This window comes from Cydia splendana, chromosome 16 (assembly GCF_910591565.1).
Source record: "Cydia splendana chromosome 16, ilCydSple1.2, whole genome shotgun sequence".
In the NCBI taxonomy this organism is placed as follows: domain Eukaryota; kingdom Metazoa; phylum Arthropoda; class Insecta; order Lepidoptera; family Tortricidae; genus Cydia; species Cydia splendana.
Genome location: NC_085975.1, coordinates 12,640,364 through 12,663,255, shown reverse-complemented (window position 1 = coordinate 12,663,255; position 22,892 = coordinate 12,640,364). Strand labels below are relative to the sequence as shown.

At 37.4% G+C, this 22,892-nt stretch overlaps 3 protein-coding genes across 4 annotated transcripts; 1 reads left to right on the top strand and 2 right to left on the bottom strand.

Moving 5' to 3' along the window:
* Positions 1-835: 835 nt before the first annotated feature.
* Positions 836-6,526, top strand: LOC134798321 (uncharacterized). Of its 2 annotated transcripts, XM_063770728.1 has the most exons (5): positions 836-1,052; positions 1,286-1,474; positions 3,199-3,294; positions 4,171-4,326; positions 6,446-6,526. In XM_063770728.1, the coding sequence occupies exons 1-4, from the start codon at positions 966-968 to the stop codon at positions 4,318-4,320; spliced, it is 522 nt and encodes a 173-aa protein (XP_063626798.1). In that variant the 5' UTR covers positions 836-965; the 3' UTR covers positions 4,321-4,326; positions 6,446-6,526. The 2 variants fall into 2 exon arrangements, with proteins under 2 accessions (XP_063626798.1, XP_063626797.1); XM_063770727.1 differs by lacking the exon at positions 6,446-6,526 and having other exon boundaries at positions 4,171-4,896.
* A 197-nt stretch (positions 6,527-6,723) lies between these two features.
* On the bottom strand, positions 6,724-12,899 carry LOC134798320 (uncharacterized). The gene is made up of 4 exons (XM_063770726.1): positions 12,419-12,899; positions 12,084-12,119; positions 11,824-11,950; positions 6,724-7,594 (listed from the first exon to the last, which is right to left on the bottom strand). Exons 1-4 carry the CDS (start codon positions 12,866-12,868, stop codon positions 7,479-7,481), a joined length of 729 nt encoding a protein of 242 aa, XP_063626796.1. The 5' UTR covers positions 12,869-12,899; the 3' UTR covers positions 6,724-7,478.
* A 2,302-nt stretch (positions 12,900-15,201) lies between these two features.
* On the bottom strand, positions 15,202-20,442 carry LOC134797895 (uncharacterized). Its single transcript, XM_063770244.1, has 3 exons — positions 20,333-20,442; positions 18,305-18,470; positions 15,202-15,567 (listed from the first exon to the last, which is right to left on the bottom strand). The coding sequence occupies exons 1-3, from the start codon at positions 20,345-20,347 to the stop codon at positions 15,218-15,220; spliced, it is 531 nt and encodes a 176-aa protein (XP_063626314.1). The 5' UTR covers positions 20,348-20,442; the 3' UTR covers positions 15,202-15,217.
* Positions 20,443-22,892: the final 2,450 nt, after the last annotated feature.

The following is a 22,892-nucleotide window of genomic DNA, read 5'->3' as shown; positions in this document are numbered from 1 at the left end:
CTAAAATGTTACCTATACCATCCTATACCTAGTATTTGCGAAGTCAGTTTTTATATAAATGTATTGTATTTTTTGTACATAAGGTAGTTAGATGAAATTAATTATGTGCAATTATTACCACCTTTACGGCGCAATACCAAAGGTATTTTATGTTCTGTAACTGTTGTGTAAAATATTTGGAGTTATTAAATTATAACATCATGAATGAACTTTACTTTTATTTTATTGTATTTCACACTCACATCATTTAACCCCTGGAGCCCCATGAGTCTAAATATGCCAGCCATAAAACGACCTGTGGCCTATTTTATAAAGCTACAAGTTACAATTTACAAGCGGAAGTTTATTTCTAACCCTATGTGTTAGAACGAGACTTCCGCTTGTAAATTGTAACTTGTAGCTTTATAAAATAGGCCACTGGAGGTTTAAAATGTAGAATTGATTTTAATTGTAATTCCTGACGCGACATCGCATCCGTGGGATTAAATACAATCTGGTTTGAGTTTTAAGTACAGTAAGTTTCCTTTATGTCTCTTTCTAATAGATATGGTTGTTAAAAATGCAAATATTGAAGATTTTCGCAGTAGAGTAAAATACAAATAAGTATGTATGCAGGTGTGCTAAGCTAATGGTTTTGCTGACTGTACCTACAGTTACCCGCAGAGAGAGTTGACCTCAGTGAGTATTATATTCTTAGGAGTTGACTCCCCTGCAAACAAATTTGAACTTCACATTGTGTTTTTGGAACGAATTTGTAACGCATTGATTTCTGAACGTACCCTAGTATTCAAATCAAATGTCAATTGTCAATGTCAGATTTGATTTGACTTTTGGTTAGCAGCTGGCACATTTTGTGGTCGTTGCTATTTCACTGTAATTTATCTCCCTTTTCTTAAATGAAATAACTTTTGATCCAATAAACATAATAAAGAGGGTAATATATCTCAGATAATATACATAGCAAAATGAGCGCGTGTACCGTGGAAGTCGTGAAAATACTAGGAAAATATCTCAACGTACCGGTTGGGACTGCTTGTTACAGTACGGAAAAGGTATTTTATTTCAATTGTTATCCTGTTTTAATTCACCGGTACTTCTATTCTACACATTACTAATAGCCTCCTGTTGCCATTAAACTTTTTAGCACTGTATCTCGTCTATTTTTCTTTTAAGTTTGTGCCACGTGAAACTCCGATGCATTAATGGGTACCTACCCATTTCTAATGTTTCTTTTTTTATGATTTTGTGTTTAGTAGATTATGTAAATATTTGACGGATTTTACAGGTATTGACTGCGGTAATTAACAAGCAAAGTGTAGAAGGCTTTGCTACGATAATTATGCGTTTAGCGTCACAAAGCGGTGTACAAATGACGCAAGAACAAACCTTGCTTTGCTACCAGTGGCTAGAACACATCTCTATGTACGCCAACCAGGCGGCAGCTAACCCGGCATTTGCTAAGAGTTTCCTACAAGTAAGTAGAAATACTACTAGTGGCTCTGTGAGCTGTAGACCTCGCGAGCAGAGCTTGAAATAACATGGTGCTAAGAGCTTTAAATACACCGTGTTTTTTTTTGATTTCCGTTAATTTCAAGGGTGCATTCCTGAGCTTAAATCAAGTAACTTTCTCAAAGACACCGATGTTCTAATTAAGTCCATTTCGGAGATAATCCATAATTTATTTTTTTACTATAAGGCCTCTACAAGCGTGTACACTTGCCTTAGGGCCGGCTTACATATTGATTAGTGTTTAGAATGAGTTCATACATTTGCTACTAAACTTAAGTACAATCTCGGTCGATTGATGTACGAAATGACATTGATATGTCACAGATTTCAATTGTTTGGTTGAGTTAAATGTAATGCCCGTGTTACAACAACGCTATATGCTACATTTCATTACTTTTTAAACAAAAAAAAAACAAAAAAGAAAACAAAAAAAAATTTTTTTTTGAAAATTAACTATGCCATTTAGTTCTTATAAACGTACTTAACTATACCCCGAAGTTAACGGAATTCAATAAAAACACGGTGTATAGTAAATTAAAGAAAAACAATACGAAATTTATGTGTAAATAAATACAAAAAGTTATAATATCCCAGCATACAATTACTGGGGATCGAACCCAGACCCTCTGTGCAAACAGAAAAAGCGAACGTTTACAAACTGAGCCAAATAGTTCTTAGATGGGTTGACGAAATTTAGCTACTCCTTCTCAAATTAAAATTAGTTAAAATTAAATATCTAAATACCGCCTAAACCAGCGATAATTTTTTTCTGCATTTTTTGCTATTAACTCTGTAAACATGTTTCAAAAAGAAAAAAGTCTTATGATATCGATACGACTATTTGTTTAGGCGCCAGGTATCACGACTCCGCCATTTTTAAAAATTTCCAAAAACCGGATTGACAAAAAAATTTTATTTAGTCATAAAATTCGGTCTCAAAATTTCACGAGAATCGGTTAAGAATTGCGACCTGTAGAGGAGAACATCCGGACATACGAAAGCAAAATGCCCGAGTCAAAACGTAGACCTTCGCTTCGCTTCGGTCAATAAATAAATAAATAATTAGAAATCGGGGTTGGCAACGCTTAAGTGGCTCCTGTGATGTTGCTTATGTCCATGGGCGACGATGACCGCTTCCCATCAGGTGGCTCGTCTGCTCATTTGCTGACTATCACATAAAAAAAGACAATTTTATTTCAAGCAAGCACATATATAAATGAAACTATGAACAACATATGCTAGATACAGTCAGCAGCAGAAGTTGCTAAGCGGGCGAGGTGTTCAAAATTACCTTGACACGCTCTTATTCTCTTAACAATAAAGACGCGTCAAGCTCATTTTGAACACCTCGCCCGCTCAGCAACTTCTGCTGCTGACTGTACAAGAACAATACTCATATATTATGGCATGTAATGTAAGCAATGTTCCATTATAAATATACTACATTACAGTGTACACACACATCTAAGCAGCAAAAGTGATAATTATGTCTTGAAGTTTAAAAATATCATTAGTCATTACAAATATTTCTAATTAGCAAAACTGAAACTAATAATACTATTTTGCTAACCAAAAGCACCTGATCAACAAAAATAATGTTTTAATCTATTTTTGTAAGATATCCTGTACCACTATGAGTAAGTTCACAGAAAAGGTGATTGCTACTCCACTACCAATCTTTTTTTTCAGGATATTAATAAAGCTTTGCAGAGAAACACATACCTAACAGGACAATCATTGACTATAGCAGATGTGGCTGCCTACCATGTTTTATATCCTTTACTGGTTAGTATTGTTTATTTATTTTGTTTTTTTTTCTGGTTTTTTGTAGTGGCTAATTGATACTAAGTATACCTATCGAAAAATCTTAAAAAATCCAGGGGTATGATTTATTTTATTAGTTTTAGGGTTATCTGGGTTAATCAAAATATGCATTGCTAAATAATTTTAAGAAACTTTTAATAAGTTACTAATGTAAGTGATGTCTCAATTGAAATTTTTAAAAATTACCCTTTTTTTGCATTTTTCATACTGACTGAATAATGAAGCAACCTTTGGCTATGAAACATTTAACCTTGCATTCCTAGAAAATTTGTGCTAAGGAAATTGAAATTTAATAAAATGTTATGATATTTTTATCTCATAATGTTTGAACATTGAAACTCCATTTGCACAGTGTGTGCATTATAATGCATACAATACAATAAAAATTTATACTCATTATTGCACACCTCAATAAAAAGCAATACAGAAAAAAAAAACAGTAACAGAAATAGAGGCAAACAACATATTGTATATTGGGCATATTGTTATAGGTGCATATTGGGTGGTCTTCTCTTCTTCTTCCTTGCGTTGTCCTGGCATTTTTTCACGGCTCATGGGAGCCTGGGGTCCGCTTGGCAATTAATCCCAAGAATTGGGGTATGACCTAGTTTTTACGAATGCGACTGCCATCTGACCTTCCAACCCAGAGGGTAGACTAGGCCTTATTGGGATTAGTCCAGTTTCCTCACGATGTTTTCCTTCACCGAAAAGCGACTCAACCTCAATAAAAAACAATACAGAAACAGAAGTAGAGGCAAACAACATATTGCAGATTGGACATATTGCAGTAGGTGCATATTGGGTGATATAAGCATAAAACTAAATTTGTTTTTCCAGGAACGCCTATCCATCTCTGAAAGAGAGTCATTGCTGCATCTCTGCAGATGGTCAAAACACATCCAGGCCCAACCAAAAGTGTGTGTCAACAGACCGCCTCTACCAATGAACACCCTAACCCTCACTACATTAGCTCCAGCCGTGCATTAAAGGGTTGTAAGTGTGATGTAAAGTTATTAATAGTAAAAGAGGTATGAAGACAGAAATTTGTGCCTAAAATTTCACAGCCAAAGTAGTGTCGCTCTACAGCCAAAATGCCTAGACTGGCCTTACGGGTACTAAGAATGGGGCATGAGTGGGGCCAGTACAGCGGTGTGATACCGCTACAACGCGATTGGTTGATAAGTTCGCATCACGGGCGCGATTGGTCGCAACTAGTTGCGTTAGACTGCACGATTGGTTCGAATTCGTGAGTGACACCGCTGATCTAGTACCATTTTTAGTGCCCGTAAAGCCCGTCCTTAGATATTACACGTCAATGCAAAATGCATTATTTGGTAAATTTGGTTGTCAAAAAAATGTGGTGTTTTTTTTCCTGATAGGTATTACAACTCTTTTACAATCAATAACTGAAGTAAATTATTTGATACCTAGTGAAAGGATCTCTTGAGGAATAAAAGTATTTTAATAGTTGATTGACCTTGCATGTAAGTAATAATAATAAAATGTAAGTTTCAATTTAAAATAAATTATTTCTTAGATGAGGTTTGTTATGTAAGTATTCAATAGTTACATTTTATTTGAACACCTTATCAGTTCCCCGTATTTCATTTAGTGAATACATTGCTGTAGCTATGTTTCATATATTATTATTTTGTACTTTTATCTTATGTTTATCAAGAAACTATATGCTTTGTGTAAGTATAATTATTATAAATTATTTATAGTAACATGTACTCTTAACTAATCATGTAACGTACTTGAGCAAATATGTCTATGCATCTCTTGTTTTTCTGTACTTAGGAAAGAGATAAAACAATTGCTAAATAGTGGCATGGTATGACCATACATTTACCCCGAGTGTGTCTGTACTGTAGTGTCATAGAGTAATATAAGTAAAGAAAGGGTGGCAACTCCATACATCCGTTTTCTTACCAAAACGCGCGTTATTTCGTAGTCGACATCTAGCGTCAAGTAGTGGAACTATCAGTACTGCTACTAGACACCAGATGGCACAAGTGTCGCTACTGACGAAAAATGTACTGCCAATACAATTTACAACTAATATTAGAAGCAGGAGATGAAAATAGAGTTTGGAGTGGTCCGGTTATAATATAAGCTGAAAATTGTTGAGCATTAGAGTTTTTGTTCGCCGCGACATCTATTGTCGACTAGTAGTACTGATATTATATTCCGCTACTTGACGCTAGATGTCGACTACGAAATAACGCGCGTTTTGGTAAGAAAACTGATGTATGGAGTTACCACTCTTTCTTTACTTATATTACTCTATGGTAGTGTATATAGTATAGGCCCCGTGCGCGTTGAATGGTCTGCCACCTCATGACCTTGAACCGTAAACTTGAATGCTAAATGCTTCTAAGCGGGTGCTGTCCCCTATAGTTCCCTCTCGCATTGTACTGCCATCTAGTGGCCCAAAGTTAAACTTGCCAATATTCTTCATGCAAATAGACGGAGGGTTCCTCTGCTGCCCCCTACAACAGTTCACACACGCTACCCATAATACTATAAATTTAAGCATAGTTTACAAGATGATGATGATCCTCTCAGTGATCTAAAGCCCAGTAGGCCCGGGCCTAGGGCGGCAAAAAATTAGGAGTGTCAAATTGTGACAAAAAATTCGCTAATGATAACAAGAAATAACTTAAAATGTAGTCAATATAATGGGTGCTGCGGAAGGGGCGGCTAAAGGGTCTGGGGCCTAGGGCGGCAAAGACTGCAAAACAAATCCGCCACTGGGTCCCTTACATCATCATCTTCCTCGCGGTGCTACGGTGTTTTGCCACGGCTTATGGTAACCAGCGGTGGCAGTATGGTTGCATTTTTATTGTTTGTCACTATGTCTGTCACTTTCGCACTTATATACTTGTTAGAACGTGATAGGCCTGGTGACAGGCGATAAAAATGCGCGCTGGATCTTGGCAAGCAAGTGGCGCAAGTGCCATCTGACCTACCAACCAAGAGGAAAAACTAGCCCTTTTCGGGATTAGCCCGGTTTCCTTAATAAGGTTTTTTCCTTCGGCGAAAGAGCATTTAAATATGTTTATATCTACTTAAGTATTACTTAAGTACCTATGTGTGTTACCTATTTCAGACCGGGGCGCCTTTGAACATGGACGGGCTACCGGACCCAGTACTTCCACATCAAATTAGAAATATGACGAAATTTAAGTCCTCCTTCATATATTTCCCAAATCCATTCTCGTACCCACGCTACCCGGTTATAGTATACGCGTAAATTAAATAAAGGCTTCGTCACACAGGCGCGTTTTCCGGGCGGGGCGTGAGCGGGGCGCGCCGCTTTTACATATACATAAAACGTTCACACCCCGCTCGGAAAACGCGCCTGTGTGACGGAACATTAAAAAACAATTGAGGTTCAGAATTTATTCTGATTTGCATCTATGTCTACTGGTGACTTACATACTTATAATTGAAAAAAAAAAAAAATGTGGGAGATACATATTACATAGTATATGCTTAATAATAAATATAACCTTATTGCACTCTACAAAATAAAAAGATACCTACAGAAAACTAATTGGAGTCTACCTAAGTAGGTAACAGGCGGACTTATCCCTAAACAGTGTTCTCTTCGAGACAACCTTCAGACAGCGAAACTTGAAAAAGTGGCACAAACATTCAGATAAGCACAGTGATCATTTTATACGCACATTCAGCACAATAACAAATGTCAATATATAGTGTAATACTAAATACCAGCAATTATCTACCTAAACATAACAAATTTCTACATTGAAATATATAATAATACCTATAAATCTTTATAACCTTCGGCATTGCCATAAGTCGCATAAATCATCTATGGATCGGGTAACATGGATGTCCTGCAGATTTTTAGATAGAATAGATCTATAGCTCAATTCATTTTCTTTTCGCTCTACTGCCCGAAAGAAGATGAAAAGGTTAATATCAACAAAGAGAATTTAGTATAGAGGCGGATTGTCAAAGTAAATTTTGTAGCCACAGTAAATTTACTGCCATCTTTCTACACATGATTTAAACTTAGAACGCCATTTGACTTTGATCTTTGTTCTTTCACTGATATGTGTTATTTTTGTTATTAAGCAGGCAGTTAAAGAAATCCGTGAAAGCTCAAGCGGTAATTAGTGTTGTCCACTTTGAGGTTGAGGTCCTGAAGCGTTAGTTTTCCTGTCAGCGAGCCGCAGCATCAGGCAACGCTCTAGTTTGTTGGAGTATGAGCAGCCGTTATCTTCCGCTTCTGAAATATAGGTAATTTTATTGACTACGTGTGTATCGTGTGGGTGTAGAAGTTGTCAAAGATAACTATAGTAAGGGGGCGTATACTCAAGCTATTACACATAGTAGTAGTAGTAAAATAGTTTACCAATTGTACAAAAAAGAAACATCAAACAGGAAAAATAACACATTATTAGTACAAAGGCAACCTTATCCCTTTAAGGGATCCCTTAGCTATTCCTTTATCTCTCTATCTGAGGGATTTACGCCTAAAAGTACTTGTTGCTTGAGATATGTGTTTAACTATGCTTCTACATATGTAGTTTAATGATCTTTTTGAGTCCGTCGTTTATTAGTATAAGAACCTATAATCTCTGTACCTATAGTCACGGATTTTTAGGGTTTGGTGGTTCAAAAAACATTTTTTATTATTTTCCTACGGGGCACCCCCTTATTTAGTTACACTTATTATGCTGATAAAATACACCAAGTTTCGTAACTTTATCTCAACTACAAGGGGGTGCTCAACCACTTTGAAATTTTGTATGTTGTATGAAACCAAAAAAAAAAAGTATTTATTATTCAAAATTTTGTTTAAGTATCTGTTTTCACACTATTTGCACATGTCATTTATAAGTTTTAAAGTAGAAAAACATTTTTAATTCTATTTTTTATAATTTATCAAAAGTAAGATTTTTTGAATTTCACCTAAAAAAATCATAAAAATAGAAATATTTTTTTTATTTACTTAATAACTTTTAAATCACACTTTCTAATAATGTCAAAACTACTACTCACATAAAAATCTAAAAAATAATATTTTTCTTTTTTGGATTTCATACAACTTTGAAAAATTTCAAAGTGTTTGAGCACCCCTTTGTAGTTGAGATAAGATTATAAAACTTGGCGTGTTTTGTCAATATACGAGGGGTGTTCAAAATATTCTCGGTATGAAAATGAAAACAAACAAGTACGAAAAGTTTGATATTTTTATTTTTCAATATACTCCCTCCCTATGTTCATCCACTTAAAAGATCGATCAATTTTTTTTAAATCCCCGATAAAAAATTTTTTTTATCTTTGGTGTAAAAATGCTCCTCCACTGCCGCCTTCAATGCTTCATCATCAGAAAAAAAATATTCCATGCAGATCCTTTTTAAGATTGGGGAACAAAAAGAAGACGCTGGGGGCTAAGACCGGACTATAAGGTAAATGTACGCTCCACCGAACGCTTAAGACCAGAAAGCACGTTTCTTTTTTTAATTAGCTCTGGTATTTTCATACGCATATGTTCACTACTATAATAGAAACACAGGTAAATTTGTCCTCATTTAAACATACCTATAAATTACTGAAATGATTGCACGTATATTAAAAACATTTTTAAAGTAATTTTTTCCGGTTTCCTTGATTGTACCATTTACCGAACTAAGAAACGTGATTTGCACATTATACCGAATAGGGAGGCCGCATTACCGAACTAGGAAATAATTGTATGAAAATATGGTGTTGAGTGGTGCTCAAACTTTAGTAGTTCAGTATTAAATCCCTACTATACTTTGTTTTTTAGCATTAGAAAGACGGTAAGCGATCTTGACGTGTCTTTTTTTATTGAAAAATAAGTCGTACCAAATAGGTAGGTATGCAACAATTATAAAACATGTACGTATATGTATAAAAAAAATTTGGCTGTTTCATACATTTTAATTGGTCCATTTTCTATGGAAGGGTAAATTTTTTTTCGCGATTTCGGGGTTGGTCCCATAGTAAAAGTTGCTCGGTATAATCCCAAAACCTCGCTGACAATGGGAATGCAGTTATTTTTTAGGCACCCTGTATGGGAACCCCGGAATATCATAACAAAAGTTAAAAGTTTATAAAGTCACAATCGCCCACTCCACGAGAGGGTCCAAAAAAAATTTTGGACATCAAGTTTTGGACCATCCTGTATAAAATATTATTGCTGTATTATTTTTATTATCTTATTGAGTTTTTTTGTCCACAATCGGAGACTATTATCAGGCGTCCAGTAAGTATGTCTAAAGTTTGAGAAGCGCTGGCATTGAAATCATAGTCACAAAAAATAAACATATAAATATCGACCTAGCCGTTATCGTAATAAGGATGATATTCTAATGAACGTTGAATAGAAACATGGCCAACGCAACATGAGTTCGGTAGCAGAGACCATGGGTACCATTCACCGAACGGCCGTTCGGTGAACGAATCATGGAAAATATGTGGAACTTATTTCGCGAACAGATTTTGAAAATAGTATTTAAATCGTAATCAATATGGTATAGCTACAAATCTATCATTAAATTTAATACTTGAATCCATTACAAAACCGTACCCGTATAAAGTTCTTGCTAATACTGACGTAAGATATCTAAAATTATTGTTTGATAACAGTCTTGCCAAAAACCTTATTTTGATGCCAAAAAGTCGTAAAACATGAACATTTCAAACGCAATTTTATAATAATCTATATAGGTTATTGTTGTTCGGCAATTGCTCATAAAATTACAAATACATTAATTTATTTGTGAAATTAGGTAGTTAATCTAAATAGTTCGTAATCAACCACCAGAAAAATAATTTCAAAAACATACGCTTTCCCTGATTCCGGACGCTGTTCGATAATACCTTCTAGTCAAAATGTCGGTGTACTCATCACCGAACTCACATTAAACTTAATTTCTGATAATATGACTGCACTAAATTAATTAAATTTACTAAAATACACAAACTAATTAAGTAATCACACTGTAAAACCATACTTTGGAACACAGAAATAAAATTAAAAGGTTTTATGACCTTAAGAAATATACGCAACTTCTTACTGATTTCTTTAAGGTTGCCCATACAAAGTGACAATCGGCAGCGATGATCCGTTTCGATCAGTTGCCACGTCCCAACTGCGGCACAAATTGGCCGACTCTGGGGCATAATGGAAGGGATAGGTATTTAGCTCGTGGAAAAAAAATACGCAACTAAATATCAGCTGTAGGTAATCGACTTATAGCCTAAAATAGAAGAAATTCGGTGATACGGACGGATTTTGAGCGTTCGGTGGAGCGTACATTTACCTTACGGTGGGTGAGTAACAGTTTCAAACCCACATTCAACAATAGCTGCCTTGGCAATATGAGCAGTATGGACGGGGGCGTTGTCACGCAGAAGCAGAACACCTTTGGTTATCTTTGCTCGCCTCTTTTCTTTGATAGCATCCTTTAATTGACGTTGAATGTTAGCGTAGTACTGTCCTGTGATATTTACACCTTTTTCTTTATAATCGATTAGTAATATTCCTTCAGAATCCCAAAATATCGTGGCCATGACCTTGCCAGCTGAAGGGACGACCTTGAACATCTTGGGATGAGCTGAACCCTTAATGTGCCACTGCATGGACTCTTGTTTACTCTCTGGGTCATAATGATGAACCCAGGTTTAATCTCCAGTAACTATTCTTTGCAGCACCTCATCAGGATTTTCACCGCACAGGTCAATAACATCGGAACTACACGCTACACGCATGTCTTTTTGAAGCCGAGTCAGCATTCGCGGAACCCATCTTGCACTTACTTTTGACATATTAAGATGGTCATGGATAATATCATGTACGATACCAATAGAAAGATTGGTTACTTGAGCTATAGATTTTACCTTCACTCGACCATCTTCCAATATAAGTTTTTCCACTTTATCAATATTTTCTTGTGAAGTAGCTACTACAGGCCGACCAGGTCTAGGGTCATCTTCAATACTAGCCCTTCCACCCTTAAATTCGCTTGACCACTTTTAAATGGTAGATAAAGAAGGAGCAGACTCACGGTAAACACAATCCATTTCCTCTTTTATGGTTTTTTTATTTTTACCCTGTTTTGTCGAGAATCTTATGACGCATTGATGTTCTGATTTAGTTAACATTGTCAATTCGCACATGATGTTCATGTTTGTTCAGCAATTGCAGAAAAACAAAAGAACATCTCGGTTCGAATTATACTTTTTTTTAATGTCAATGAATAAACCTTAGCGGCCAGTAACAAAAGAAATTTTAGAAGAGGTTGTAAGATATCAATACCGAGAATATTTTGAACGCCCCTCGTAATAAGTGTAACAAAATGAGGGGGTGCCGCTTCTTCTAGCTAGAGTTTGAATTTTTCCCATACAAACTTGAACCACCCTATGCACCCTACAACCAAATTACCCTAAATGGCTTAACTATTAAAAACCGTGACGTGACCTTACCTGACTGCAACTCCTGGAAGCACGCTCTGGTCTGGTCGTGCAGCGCGGCACGAGACTGCTGGGATGTCACAGAACCCTGGATGCGTGCCCACAGCTCGCTCTCACGTGGGATACCTCTGGAGTCCACCTGCCAAACAGACATGTAGCCCATGTAGGTACCTATGCATTGTAAATTTGTAAACAGACTATTACACCAATCGATATAAACGGTATAAAACGGTTTTCTTTAGTCTAAAATGGTGTTGTACTTAACAACTTACCACTTGAAGATTTGCGAAAACACACTGGCTGAGACACTGCAACAAAATCATAAAACAGGTTTTATCGCACTTTGCTAGTGCAATTTGACAGGCGTTATTTATTGTCATATTACTTTGTTCATAAATAATATAGAAAACCCAAGTCACTGTGCCAATCTCGAGTAGTACAGTCAGCAGGAGAAGTTGCTAAGTGGACCAGGTGTTCAAAATGATTTTGCGCGACTTTATTGTTCAGTGAATAAGAGCGTGTCAAGGTATTTTTGAACACTTCGCCCGCTTAACAACTTCTGCTGCAGACTGTACTATTAGTAGTAAAGAACTTTTAATTTACTTACTTGATCCGAGTCAGGTTTGTTAAGCAGCGGCTCGCTCCGTCTAGTCCTGTTCAGTGACGTCATATTCCCGGAGTCTGCGCCGATCGCCGGGCGCGGCACCGTGTTCACCAGCCTCTCCCCCCCATTCCCTGCCCCGTACCCCCCATAATCAAAGTCAGTCGCGTTCAGAACATGTATCTGCTCTTTCATGGAAGTATTCCGTCTTTCGTGACCGTACTGATTCGTTTCTGGTTTTGAGTTGTTGTCGATGCGTGGTGTCCGATCAGCATATTGCTCGTCGTATCCATATTCTTCCGAGCGCCGCTGTCGCGTCTCTTTGCTGTCATCTCCAGGCACCGAGCACGAGCGCAAAGCTTCAGCAATTTCGTCCTCTAGCAGATGAATATTTCCATCTCCAGCACATGAAATAAGCACTGGTAGTAGAGAGAGGATAGCGAACGTCCCCAACATCGCAAGTCCAATGCATGAATTGGCTTGGTTTACGGAATTTAAGCAGGTTGGATCAGGAAGCCGTCATCACGTTGACAGATGACTGTCAGACATTGTGTTGTTGGCTTTGATCGGATGCATTTGTGGCATTGCGGTCGACGTTGATGTGGTTGATGACAATTAATGGAGCGGCCTATAGAAAGTTGCTTCTATGAATGGGAGTGAACTACCGGGGTAATTTACCTATAGCCTGTAGGCACTTACCTAGTATATAAGTATAACGTTTTCAAATATTGAATTACCTGTATATTAACTGTTCATATTACCTAATTACAAGTTTAAATTACCATAAATTCAAAATGATAAATAATATCGCTGGAGACCAAGACCATCAACGTATTTCATTTAATAATGCTTTATCTAGTGTTAGGTATTTGTGTAAGTAATTAAATGTAATTTGATTCATTCGCATTAACAGACTTGTAGGGGAACTGTGTATAAGACGGGGACGCTAAGGTAGAACAACGAAAAGACAGACTTATTATAGTAGTACAATTATTATTTATTTAAGGCACATTCTCTATTTAATAGACTATCATTTGGCACAAGTTTTAATGAGATCAATAATCAACATATTCTAAAAAAAAACAATTTAGCAAACCGTAGAAAAAACCCGTCTTGCCCCACATATGGGATAAGACGGGGACGTCAAGTGGGGGCAAGATGGGGTCTAGCCTCTACTTGCGTGTCGGCTTAATTTGCTTTCCCTGTTTACTTCCTCACAGGAAAAACAAATTAAAACCTCTTCCGGGTTCTCGTCATCCACTCCGGCACAAGCTGTATGTGCCCAGCGGCCACATTTCTGGCACTGCACCCAATTCTCAGACGATTTCAAGTATGAATGGTTCTCATCAGTGCAATAGAAACATATAACATCCTCTTTACCTTTGCCGCTGTCTTTGCCTTTGCACTTGCTATTGCTCTTGCCCTTTGTTCTCTTTGCCGTTTCGGTTTTTTAGCCAATTTTTTATCAGCCGGTGTATTTTCTGATCTCTTACGGTGTTCCAAATCAGTTTTGTATGGCGTAGAAGTTAATATTGCCGTTTTACCCCTTCTGTATTGCTTTCTCGGTTGGTTCGCCTCAGTAGAAACCGCTGGAATTGGGGTAATGTCACGGGGAGAGGCATTTTGGAAATGAGACGTAAGATTGCGGCAAGCTGCTCGAAGAGAATTACCTTCAGTGTCATATGAACACGAAGCCACAGGTGACGACATAACTTGCATCTCAATTTCTGTGTCTAACTGCTGGAGGGCTGGCTGAGACGTCGAACCATGAGAGTTAGTAAGATAAGGGTAGTAAGATTCGGCGTTAACATTTGCGGTGGAGTAACAGGAAAGTTATATGAGGCAAGATGGTGTACTATCCCGTCATGCCCCAAAACTTTTGCCCCGTCTTGCCTCGAACACCCATTTTGCAAAAACATAATATTAATAAAACATTCGTCAATATTCAAGTGCCAAGCGTCACATAAAACGATGCTCAATAATATCTTAAATACGATTCTAAAACACCAATAAGCACAAACTAATACTTACAATTTTATGAGTATAAATCCAGCCTTGAAAAATTAGATCGCGACCACCGCAAAACACGTTTCAACCTGTAGCTCCGACACGCGTGCACTCTCGCCTGCTGTTGACACCGGACTAATGGCGGCTTGCAAATGGCGTCCTGTCGGCGGTTGTGGTTTGTTTGTGTGGTTTCTGGTTTGGCGTATGTGTGCGTGGTCCCGTCTTACCCCGTGTCCCCGTCTTATACACAGTTCCCCTAGATTGAATAAAACGATGTAATATTCATATGCTGTACCTACACGTAGGTATGAGGAACCCGCATTGCCTCGTCTATCTATCAGCGATGTATTAATAGGCAATGAAAAGTAATTATGGTTCTCATCGGACTAAACGCGTGAAATCTATACGTTTTTGACATTAAGTAGGTACCTACTTATGTTAATTACTGCGATCTTAACTTTTTTATTTGTTTTATACCTTTTATAGCGAAGGTTATTGCGATAAGAATGTTGAAGTGAGCTTTGTTTTATCTATTAATAGGCTATCAATGTATTAATCTCAATTTTTCTAGTTATTTATCTGTAATTAATAATCTATGAACAGTGACTTTATTAACAGCAATCAAGCATATAAATATCGAAACCATTGCAGGGATCATCGATAGAACTGATACACCTATAGGTTTTCTTTTTATTCGTGCTTAACCATTGTGTAAAAAACACATTATAGTTTAGGTAGGTGGAAAGTGAAGTAATTACTTGAAAACAAACACATTAATTTTCTTACAACATTTATTCCTTATCCCTTACCATAATGGCCCCACTTCCCATTCCCCCATCCACTCCAAGCGGCCCCCCCACTCCCACCATAGATCCTAGTGCCCGGACCAGACCTGTACAAACCGTAGCTGCTGCCAGCCAGACCCGACTTCCCAAACGGTAGGTCTTCTGATACACTGGCATAGCTACTTCCTATAACGCCTGATAGGCCAGTTCTGTACGAGCTTCCGATGATGCCAGTGGGGGCAGCATTGGTTCCATAAGTGCCAGTCAGGCTGAAGGTGAGAGGGATGTGGATGCCTCGGATCCCGTATGATGGCTGGGATGGCCAGAATGTTCGTGCTTGTGGTTCTTCAAGCTCATCTGACTCTGAAAAGTAAAATAAAAGCGTGAGTGAAGTAGTAGGTACTTAACGATAGGATTCCACGAGTTAGAGCAGTTTCGCACTACGTCCGATCCGAATCCCAACCGAACCCGTGAAAATATGGTCCGTAGTAGCCGTAGAACTATTTCAATGGTAACTTACGCACTAGATCCGATCACCGTCATCCGATTTCTTTCCGTCATTCAACGTGTGCGGTGCGTAACTTATTACCATAGAAATAGTTCTACGGCTACTACCTACGGACCATATTTTCACGGGTGCGGATCGGACGTAGTGCGAAACCGCTCTTAAACGACGTTTTCAATAAAGGTACTTTATTAGGTATACTTTGAAAAAGTACCAGTAGTAAGAAGTACCTACTTAGTCTTGACTCTTGAGTTCATCAAAAAAATTTAAGCTGCCTAGTTACCTAATTGGAAACTGCTATGATTATTACTGGATAAGTCTCTAATTGTCTAATTAGTCTAATACGACTATTATAACATTTCATCCAATAAAATCGGTAGGTACTTAATATACTCATCGAGTCCTTTATACTTTGTAGCTCAAATTTTAATTTGCGTCTGTATTAGAAGACTAAGAGGTGCCTACAGTGCAATAAACTACCCATCTCAAAAAATATACGTCATTGTAACTACAATCAGCATTTGATGAGTAGGTAATTTCTGTCATCGCATGTCATTAATTTGTTTCACTTAAAAACCGAACTTGTTTTCAACACAATAAAGGTGCAATTAAAAATTCATAATCTCATAAAAACAAGATGCGAGTTAAGGTATTATCATAATTGCAATTTCAATGGGTGTATAATCATCGACGACCCAATAAAAGGACCATTCGTAAACCTTATTTCAACGAGATAAGATCTATTTATGACCTCATAAAAGTGTAGTAAGCGGTTATTCCCATGATTCCGGATATGTGGGCGCACGAAGCCCTTCATATGCCCAGCAATGTTGCTGGTCAGGTTTACAGCACTTTAAATTCTTTACTTTAATGTCAAATAAACGAGGTTCGAGTCTTTACCTATACAATACTTAATCGTAAAAATATAGGTAAGTATGTACTCGTACGACTCCTTACTACGAGTCATATGATTCAACTGTTGACAATTTTTAGGTATTTTACCAAGAATCCATTTGGTTCAATAAGTACTGTGACGATTTAGGAAGCGAGTATTTTAAAATTAAGCAAATAGGTAAGCAATAATTGAAGATAGTGTATACCCATTTATTAAGTAATTATAGGTATCTAATAGCATTTATAGTATTGTCAATTATCTCATTAGCGTTGACTTAATTAGCTGCGGTGTCGGGTTGCCTTTGCATTAGTTAATGCGTTAATAACACATTAATTTGCATAAATACAAACATACCTACTGTAGGTACATGCAAGTAGTTACAATGCACAATATTTTTATAGTTAAGTAAATCAGGTTTTACAAAACGAACTTCATTCAATTTTAAACTTTCTTCATTCATATGGAAACAATCTGTCAAGTGTTTATAGGACTCGCAAATGACATATGGCCCCCGTTTCACCACACTGACAATGGTCGCCTGACTTCATCGGATAGACAATTCATCGAACGGTGACAGAGGTCATCTCCATACAATTTAAATCTATAAGGATTAGAATATGTAGAAAGAATGAAATAGGCGCCTGGTAACCCGGGCAGAATGTTTAGGAGTGATATTTTGTATACCTAGTTATTTTTGCTGCTCAGCGTCCAGGAGACCGATTGATCATATTGAACACTTATTCAGATATCTACACATGTTTATGATATTTAAGCTACAACGCATTAAATTAATGTGTTCAACCGTGAAAATTGATTTAAAAGGTAGGCAATTATCAAGAAGTCCACAAACAATCACAGGTAGATACAGCTAAACGCTAATCGCGCAGTCTTATGTAATAATTAATCAGTTTTCCTTTAATAAACTGTTTGGTACCTACTGTAGAATCATGTATTGCATAAGTACCTACAGGGTTTTAATTTAAAAAATAGATCAACAGAGCTCGTAGCGTTACTTTGGTGTTTTTTCGACCCTTAGCATTGGCTAAACATTGCAAAAAAATTGGCGCAAGAATTGTTTTGCGAGGTCAATTTATAGGTCATACTGAGCAACTTTTATTATGGGACCAACCCCGAAATTGAGAAAAAATTTTTAGTTCTTCCATAGAAAACAATAAAGATCGGTATTTGATCAGCCAAAATGTTACCTATTACATTTTTTACACGATTTAGGGTTTAATCCCATAGTAAACGTTGTTATGTATGAACGTAGGTAGATATAGGTATATGTATTCACATCGCAAAATATTGACTAAAGACTTCTCAAACTCCGCATAAGCTTTTACGAGGTCACCCCTGTTTTGCTTGTAAAATACTAGGTACCTAAGTATCTACGCTGTGAGCCACAAAACAACACGAACGATTTCAAGTTCAAATTTATCTGACCCTTTCCTTAAAATCTTTTTAAAATTCAACTAAATACTATCGGCTATCGGGAAACCACCCAATTATAGTCCATTAGTATAACACTATTGCACAACTTAAGGAAAATGTTTTACTTGGTTTTGTTTACGTTTTTTTTCCATTTATAAAAAAATATTTAGCCATAAAACTACTTCATTCAAATAATAGTCCCACCTAAACGAAGATATTCAATTTAATTTTGGACCATAGTTGGGTGGTTTACGGTACTAATAAGTTACCTAAATGCTGTTCTTCAGCCGGCTCCGTGGTAGGTTCAGCCTGCACTCCAGACCACTGAGTTAGGGCTCCCGGCTCGCCCGTCAGCGGAGGGCTCGGAGACAGGTATAGGGCTGGGTCTAGGATGGCGGCCTGGACTATGCAGACCACCAAACATATTAACAACACCTGTAATAGAGTAAGATTTTGGGAGAACAGAGTTTAGGCACCTCGTCAGTTGTTACGGAAAAATCAGCATATAGGTAAACGTACTAGTGCTCGACATGCTGATGCCCAATAGATGACACCTTGCTGTCATCTATATTGACAATGACATAAGTTTCAAGATGACATGTACTGGGACCGCGTCGAGCACCAGTACCTATTTACGTTTACCTACGTGCATCAAAAAAGTTCGCTGTCATTTAAATATTCGTAATGTCATAGTAGCACTTGGTTTTCAATAAAGTTTTCATCGTATTGCGCAATCTGTTAATCCTCTGGAGCCGCCATTAACAGGCGTTCCCCTCTGTCGAAAATAGGCGGCCAATGGTCAACGACATGTCAACCATATGTATGGACTGACGTTTATCTGACATGACGTACCTATACATTTGATGTGCCCCTCCCCCGCAAAAAACGGCAGACTATTTTGTACCGAAAATTTTAGACATGGCGTCTCCGTTGGTATCCTCTAAGTGTTAATCGGTAAAGTTGGTATCGATTCTGGTAGTTTTATAAAAAAAATAACAGCCATGCTAAAAATGCTTTTCTAAAAAGTGTCCAATGTGCACGAGGATGTAGGTAAAAGTGTATGTTTGTCGGAAGGTACGTGACCTAGAATACTTTTGACGCATAGTCTTATCCGCCACTTTTGAGTGACTTGATGTACTATAATGTATGATTTGTGCTCTGTCCGTAGCGATAGTAGCGGATGACACCATGGGTCTAAGTGGAACTGCTGATGAAGACCAGACAATTATGGCTTGTCTTGAGTACTTTTGTGTTTCCTAAATGTTACTTTTGATGAGATATGTTTCCCATAACCCATATGTATGATATTTAGGTATCTACTGAGGAGTTAAGTGCATCTAAATAATGACCTATGTACAAGAATTAAATACCCATTTGGACTAACCAGATAATCCTAGGAAATCACAAACACATGGCAATTAACTCATTATTACACATGACTATTAATCAGAGAAATCATTGAAAATTGCCCGATGCTATAGGTATGGTATTTTACCTGCCAATATGTATAAATCATTACGACTACTTATTAGGTGCATGTTTTAAGTGTTTTTGCGTGACTTGCAATAAGTACCTATAATACTTACCTACAGTCATGTATCTACATAAGTAGGTACTTACCATTTACATTTTCCTTATTGCAGATAATTTTTGTGGTGCTTTTGTAAAAAAAGGGGTCATCGACTTTAAATCTTACTGTGCGACGCACGAAGACTACTTAATTTACAAAAAATAGAAATTGTGTCCTCAAAATTACATAAAGGCTCTTATTGACTTGATATAGACTGAAAGTGATACGTAGGTATATACATATTTTGTTAGAAAGAGATACGACAAGGGATTATTAAAAACAGCTATAATGGCTAGTTTTGTAAAAAGTGGCGATGCCGCGCGAAAATTCGAATGGTCTGAATTTTAATTAAAACCGTTCATGAATAAGGCATATGTTCGAGAGAATCGCGGTACGGTAGCCAAACGTCAGCTTTTTATGCTTTCTGGAGTCAAATAGGGCCCTTTTAGAATAAAACCTACTGTGCTAGTCAGGTGCTAATATGGAATGAGAGTAGGTAAGGTAGGTATTGCCACCAGTTCGAGACTTCTTCCAATTGATTTCCAACAACTATTTACACGTTTTTATAGCCGATAGCTTTGTTTTGTCAATAAGTTTTATATGAGTAGGTAATTATGTAATTAAGTATGTTACTAAAGTTTTGTTCCAAAACAATTATGAGCCCAGCCTAGCCTAGGTGCCATAGATATTACAATCAAATTGTCCCTTATTCAAAAAATCTACTTACCTGAATTTTACACATTTCTCCAATTGTCACATAAAATGTTAATTACCCAAAATCAAAATTCTAATAACAAACTGCTACTGAACCAAAAGCCAAACAGTCCAATACTTAAATGAGGATGGGATGGGAGTGACCAAGGGTTAGCCTTTCTCCCACCTGTCGTTTTACGGCCTACATGGCGGCCAAGGGCGGTCGATGCATGCTTACGTAATGTGAAAGTGCATTGTCGGATTTATAACCAAGTTCGACTACTTAACTTAAAATGGGACTACTTTCCTACACCATACTTTACATACATCTTTAATCTAAAGTGCTTAGGTAGCTTGAACATTATAGTGATCATTACGTATCCGTACGTACGTTGGTGAATCAACTTTTAGAATACGATTTCGTGTCCCTAGACTAGCAAAGAAAAATCGATTTTTCAAAATCCATATTGATTTTTTTACTTTTTTGTTTACACGGGCATTATTAGATCCATGAGTAATTAATTAAAATGAACAACTTGATCAGATAAAAGTTACATTTTGTACGGTAACCCAAACGCAGCAGAAAAAAGTTTTCTCCCATACAAAAATCAGGGACACACCATTTTTGCCTATATTAGCATGTTTTAGGCATTATCTTGGGACAACAATGTAAACAACATATGGAAAACATGCTAACCGCAGAAATTAATCGTATTACCTTTTAATTGCTCTGGTGAATCACTAAACGTACGGGTTCTTCGGTAAAACCACAACTTAGTAAATATTTACGCTAAACGTGCCTGAGCCTGAGACAAAGATGATGAACCTAAGTTTGATCAAAGAATCGGCTAATCATTGATGTGTTTTTGAGTTGGTGAAGGTGAATGGCAAGGTTTGACCGTGGCAAATTTCAAAATGGCTGTAGTTCCGGTAAACAAATGACAGATAGCGTCCGTAAAAATTAGCTACCTATTAGCCTATTACCTACAGGTTTATAGTATTACGTTTTAAAATCTGTATGTAGCAGTTTACCAGTGCCAAGTGTGCCAGCTAATAAATAGGTACCTATCTGTATCATTATCATTATCATATCATTTGATTAGTTCCGTCATTATAGCCAACTTTGCCCGCTTTTTTTGAAAAAAACACGAATTTCTCAACAAAAATATATCACATCATATGACTTTTTTTTGCTCAGCACGTCCATAGTGATCAAACGCATCAGTTTAATTGAAGAATTTTTTTTTAAATCTTGTTTTTACTCACTTTTTTGGCATTTTAGAGGGCGGGCAGAGATATCCGGGGATTGCGCCAACATTGCCCACGTCAATTTGGTGTTCAAATACAGCTCGTATGATGATGATGTCTAAGGATTATTTAAAGGTTTTGGGCAATTCTACCGTTCCCTGTTAATAACTTGGTGATAAGTGTAAAAACTTTTGAATAAATTTGGTGGGCAATGTTGCCTACCCGTTTTTGGCCATTTCCATACAAGACTCACCTAAGCATTTTACAAAGGCTAGTGTTGTCATATTAGAGAAAACCTGTTACAATAGTTTAATGTCCTAAAATATGAGTTTTGCTGTATTTTTCATGTGTTAAAGGGATAAAACATCTAACTAACTAAAGGATAATAAGACCAATCAAAGACAGTATATATTTACTAGCAAAAAGCCGAGCTTTGTAAGGGCTCGCGAAGTTTTTCTACCTAAACGTACCGGACCGCGACTTTGATCCTATCCGAGGCTTGTTTCATGTTCGATCGAGTGGGTACGTATTTACGTAATAAGTCCGTTAAGAACGCTGCTATAAGTGCAAGGAAGAAATATACTAACCGGACCCCGGTTGCTGTCCGGTACGCCTGTCTGTTACAGCTTTTACTTTGTCCATTAAAAGCGTGTCCAGACGACAAAATCAAATTGCCAATATCATCCACACGTATACAATTTCATAAGCGCTTATTACATCCTATACGGTCACCCAGTACTTTTTGTAAGGAAGCCAACTGGCTTTCCTACATCCTACATAATGTTGGGTCAGCGAGCCTTGTCCCTGTGCCCTTGTTGTGAGCAATGTCCTTGAATTTATTTTGCATCCACACCACACAATTGAGCGAAAAACTATCCCGTCTTGACACCTACTGGCGGTAATCACGCTGCTCCGCACATAAACACACACACGCACACACACACACACAGTTCCACTGGGTACCTACAGCCAGGGTTCAGCATCAGCGCTATCTTGGGTACTGCTCTTCTAAGTGATCATTAAGACGTGTCAGATGACCAAAACAGTGTGTGCCTATGTTGCATCAAACCCGAGCTCCGCTAGGTACTGCCAGGGTTCGGCATCAGCTCTATCTTGGGTACTACTCTCCTAAGTGCTCATCAAGATGAGTCGGATGACCAAAACATTAATGTGCCTTTGTTGCACCAAACCTGAGTTCCACTAGGTACTGCCAGGGTTCTGGGTCATTTTATTGAACTTCACGCCGACGTTGCAATTGGCGTGCAGTCGGCGTGCAGTTCCCATACAAGTTGCAGTCGGGTTGTAGTCCGTCTGTATCGGCCCTAAGTCACTGAAGTTTGTATTAA

Coding starts and splice junctions, on each gene's coding strand:
- LOC134797895 (XM_063770244.1), bottom strand. Junction 15,568..18,304: donor GGCTGAAGAACAGCATTTAG/GTAACTTATTAG, acceptor TTTACTTTTCAG/AGTCAGATGAGCTTGAAGAA.
- LOC134798320 (XM_063770726.1), bottom strand. CDS start 12,868: ATGTTGGGGACGTTCGCTATCCTCTCTCTACTACCAGTGCTTATTTCA. Junction 12,120..12,418: donor ACAAACCTGACTCGGATCAA/GTAAGTAAATTA, acceptor ATTTTGTTGCAG/TGTCTCAGCCAGTGTGTTTT. Junction 11,951..12,083: donor TTTTCGCAAATCTTCAAGTG/GTAAGTTGTTAA, acceptor TCTGTTTGGCAG/GTGGACTCCAGAGGTATCCC.
- LOC134798321 (XM_063770728.1), top strand. CDS start 966: ATGAGCGCGTGTACCGTGGAAGTCGTGAAAATACTAGGAAAATATCTC. Junction 1,053..1,285: donor CTTGTTACAGTACGGAAAAG/GTATTTTATTTC, acceptor CGGATTTTACAG/GTATTGACTGCGGTAATTAA. Junction 1,475..3,198: donor TTGCTAAGAGTTTCCTACAA/GTAAGTAGAAAT, acceptor CTTTTTTTTCAG/GATATTAATAAAGCTTTGCA.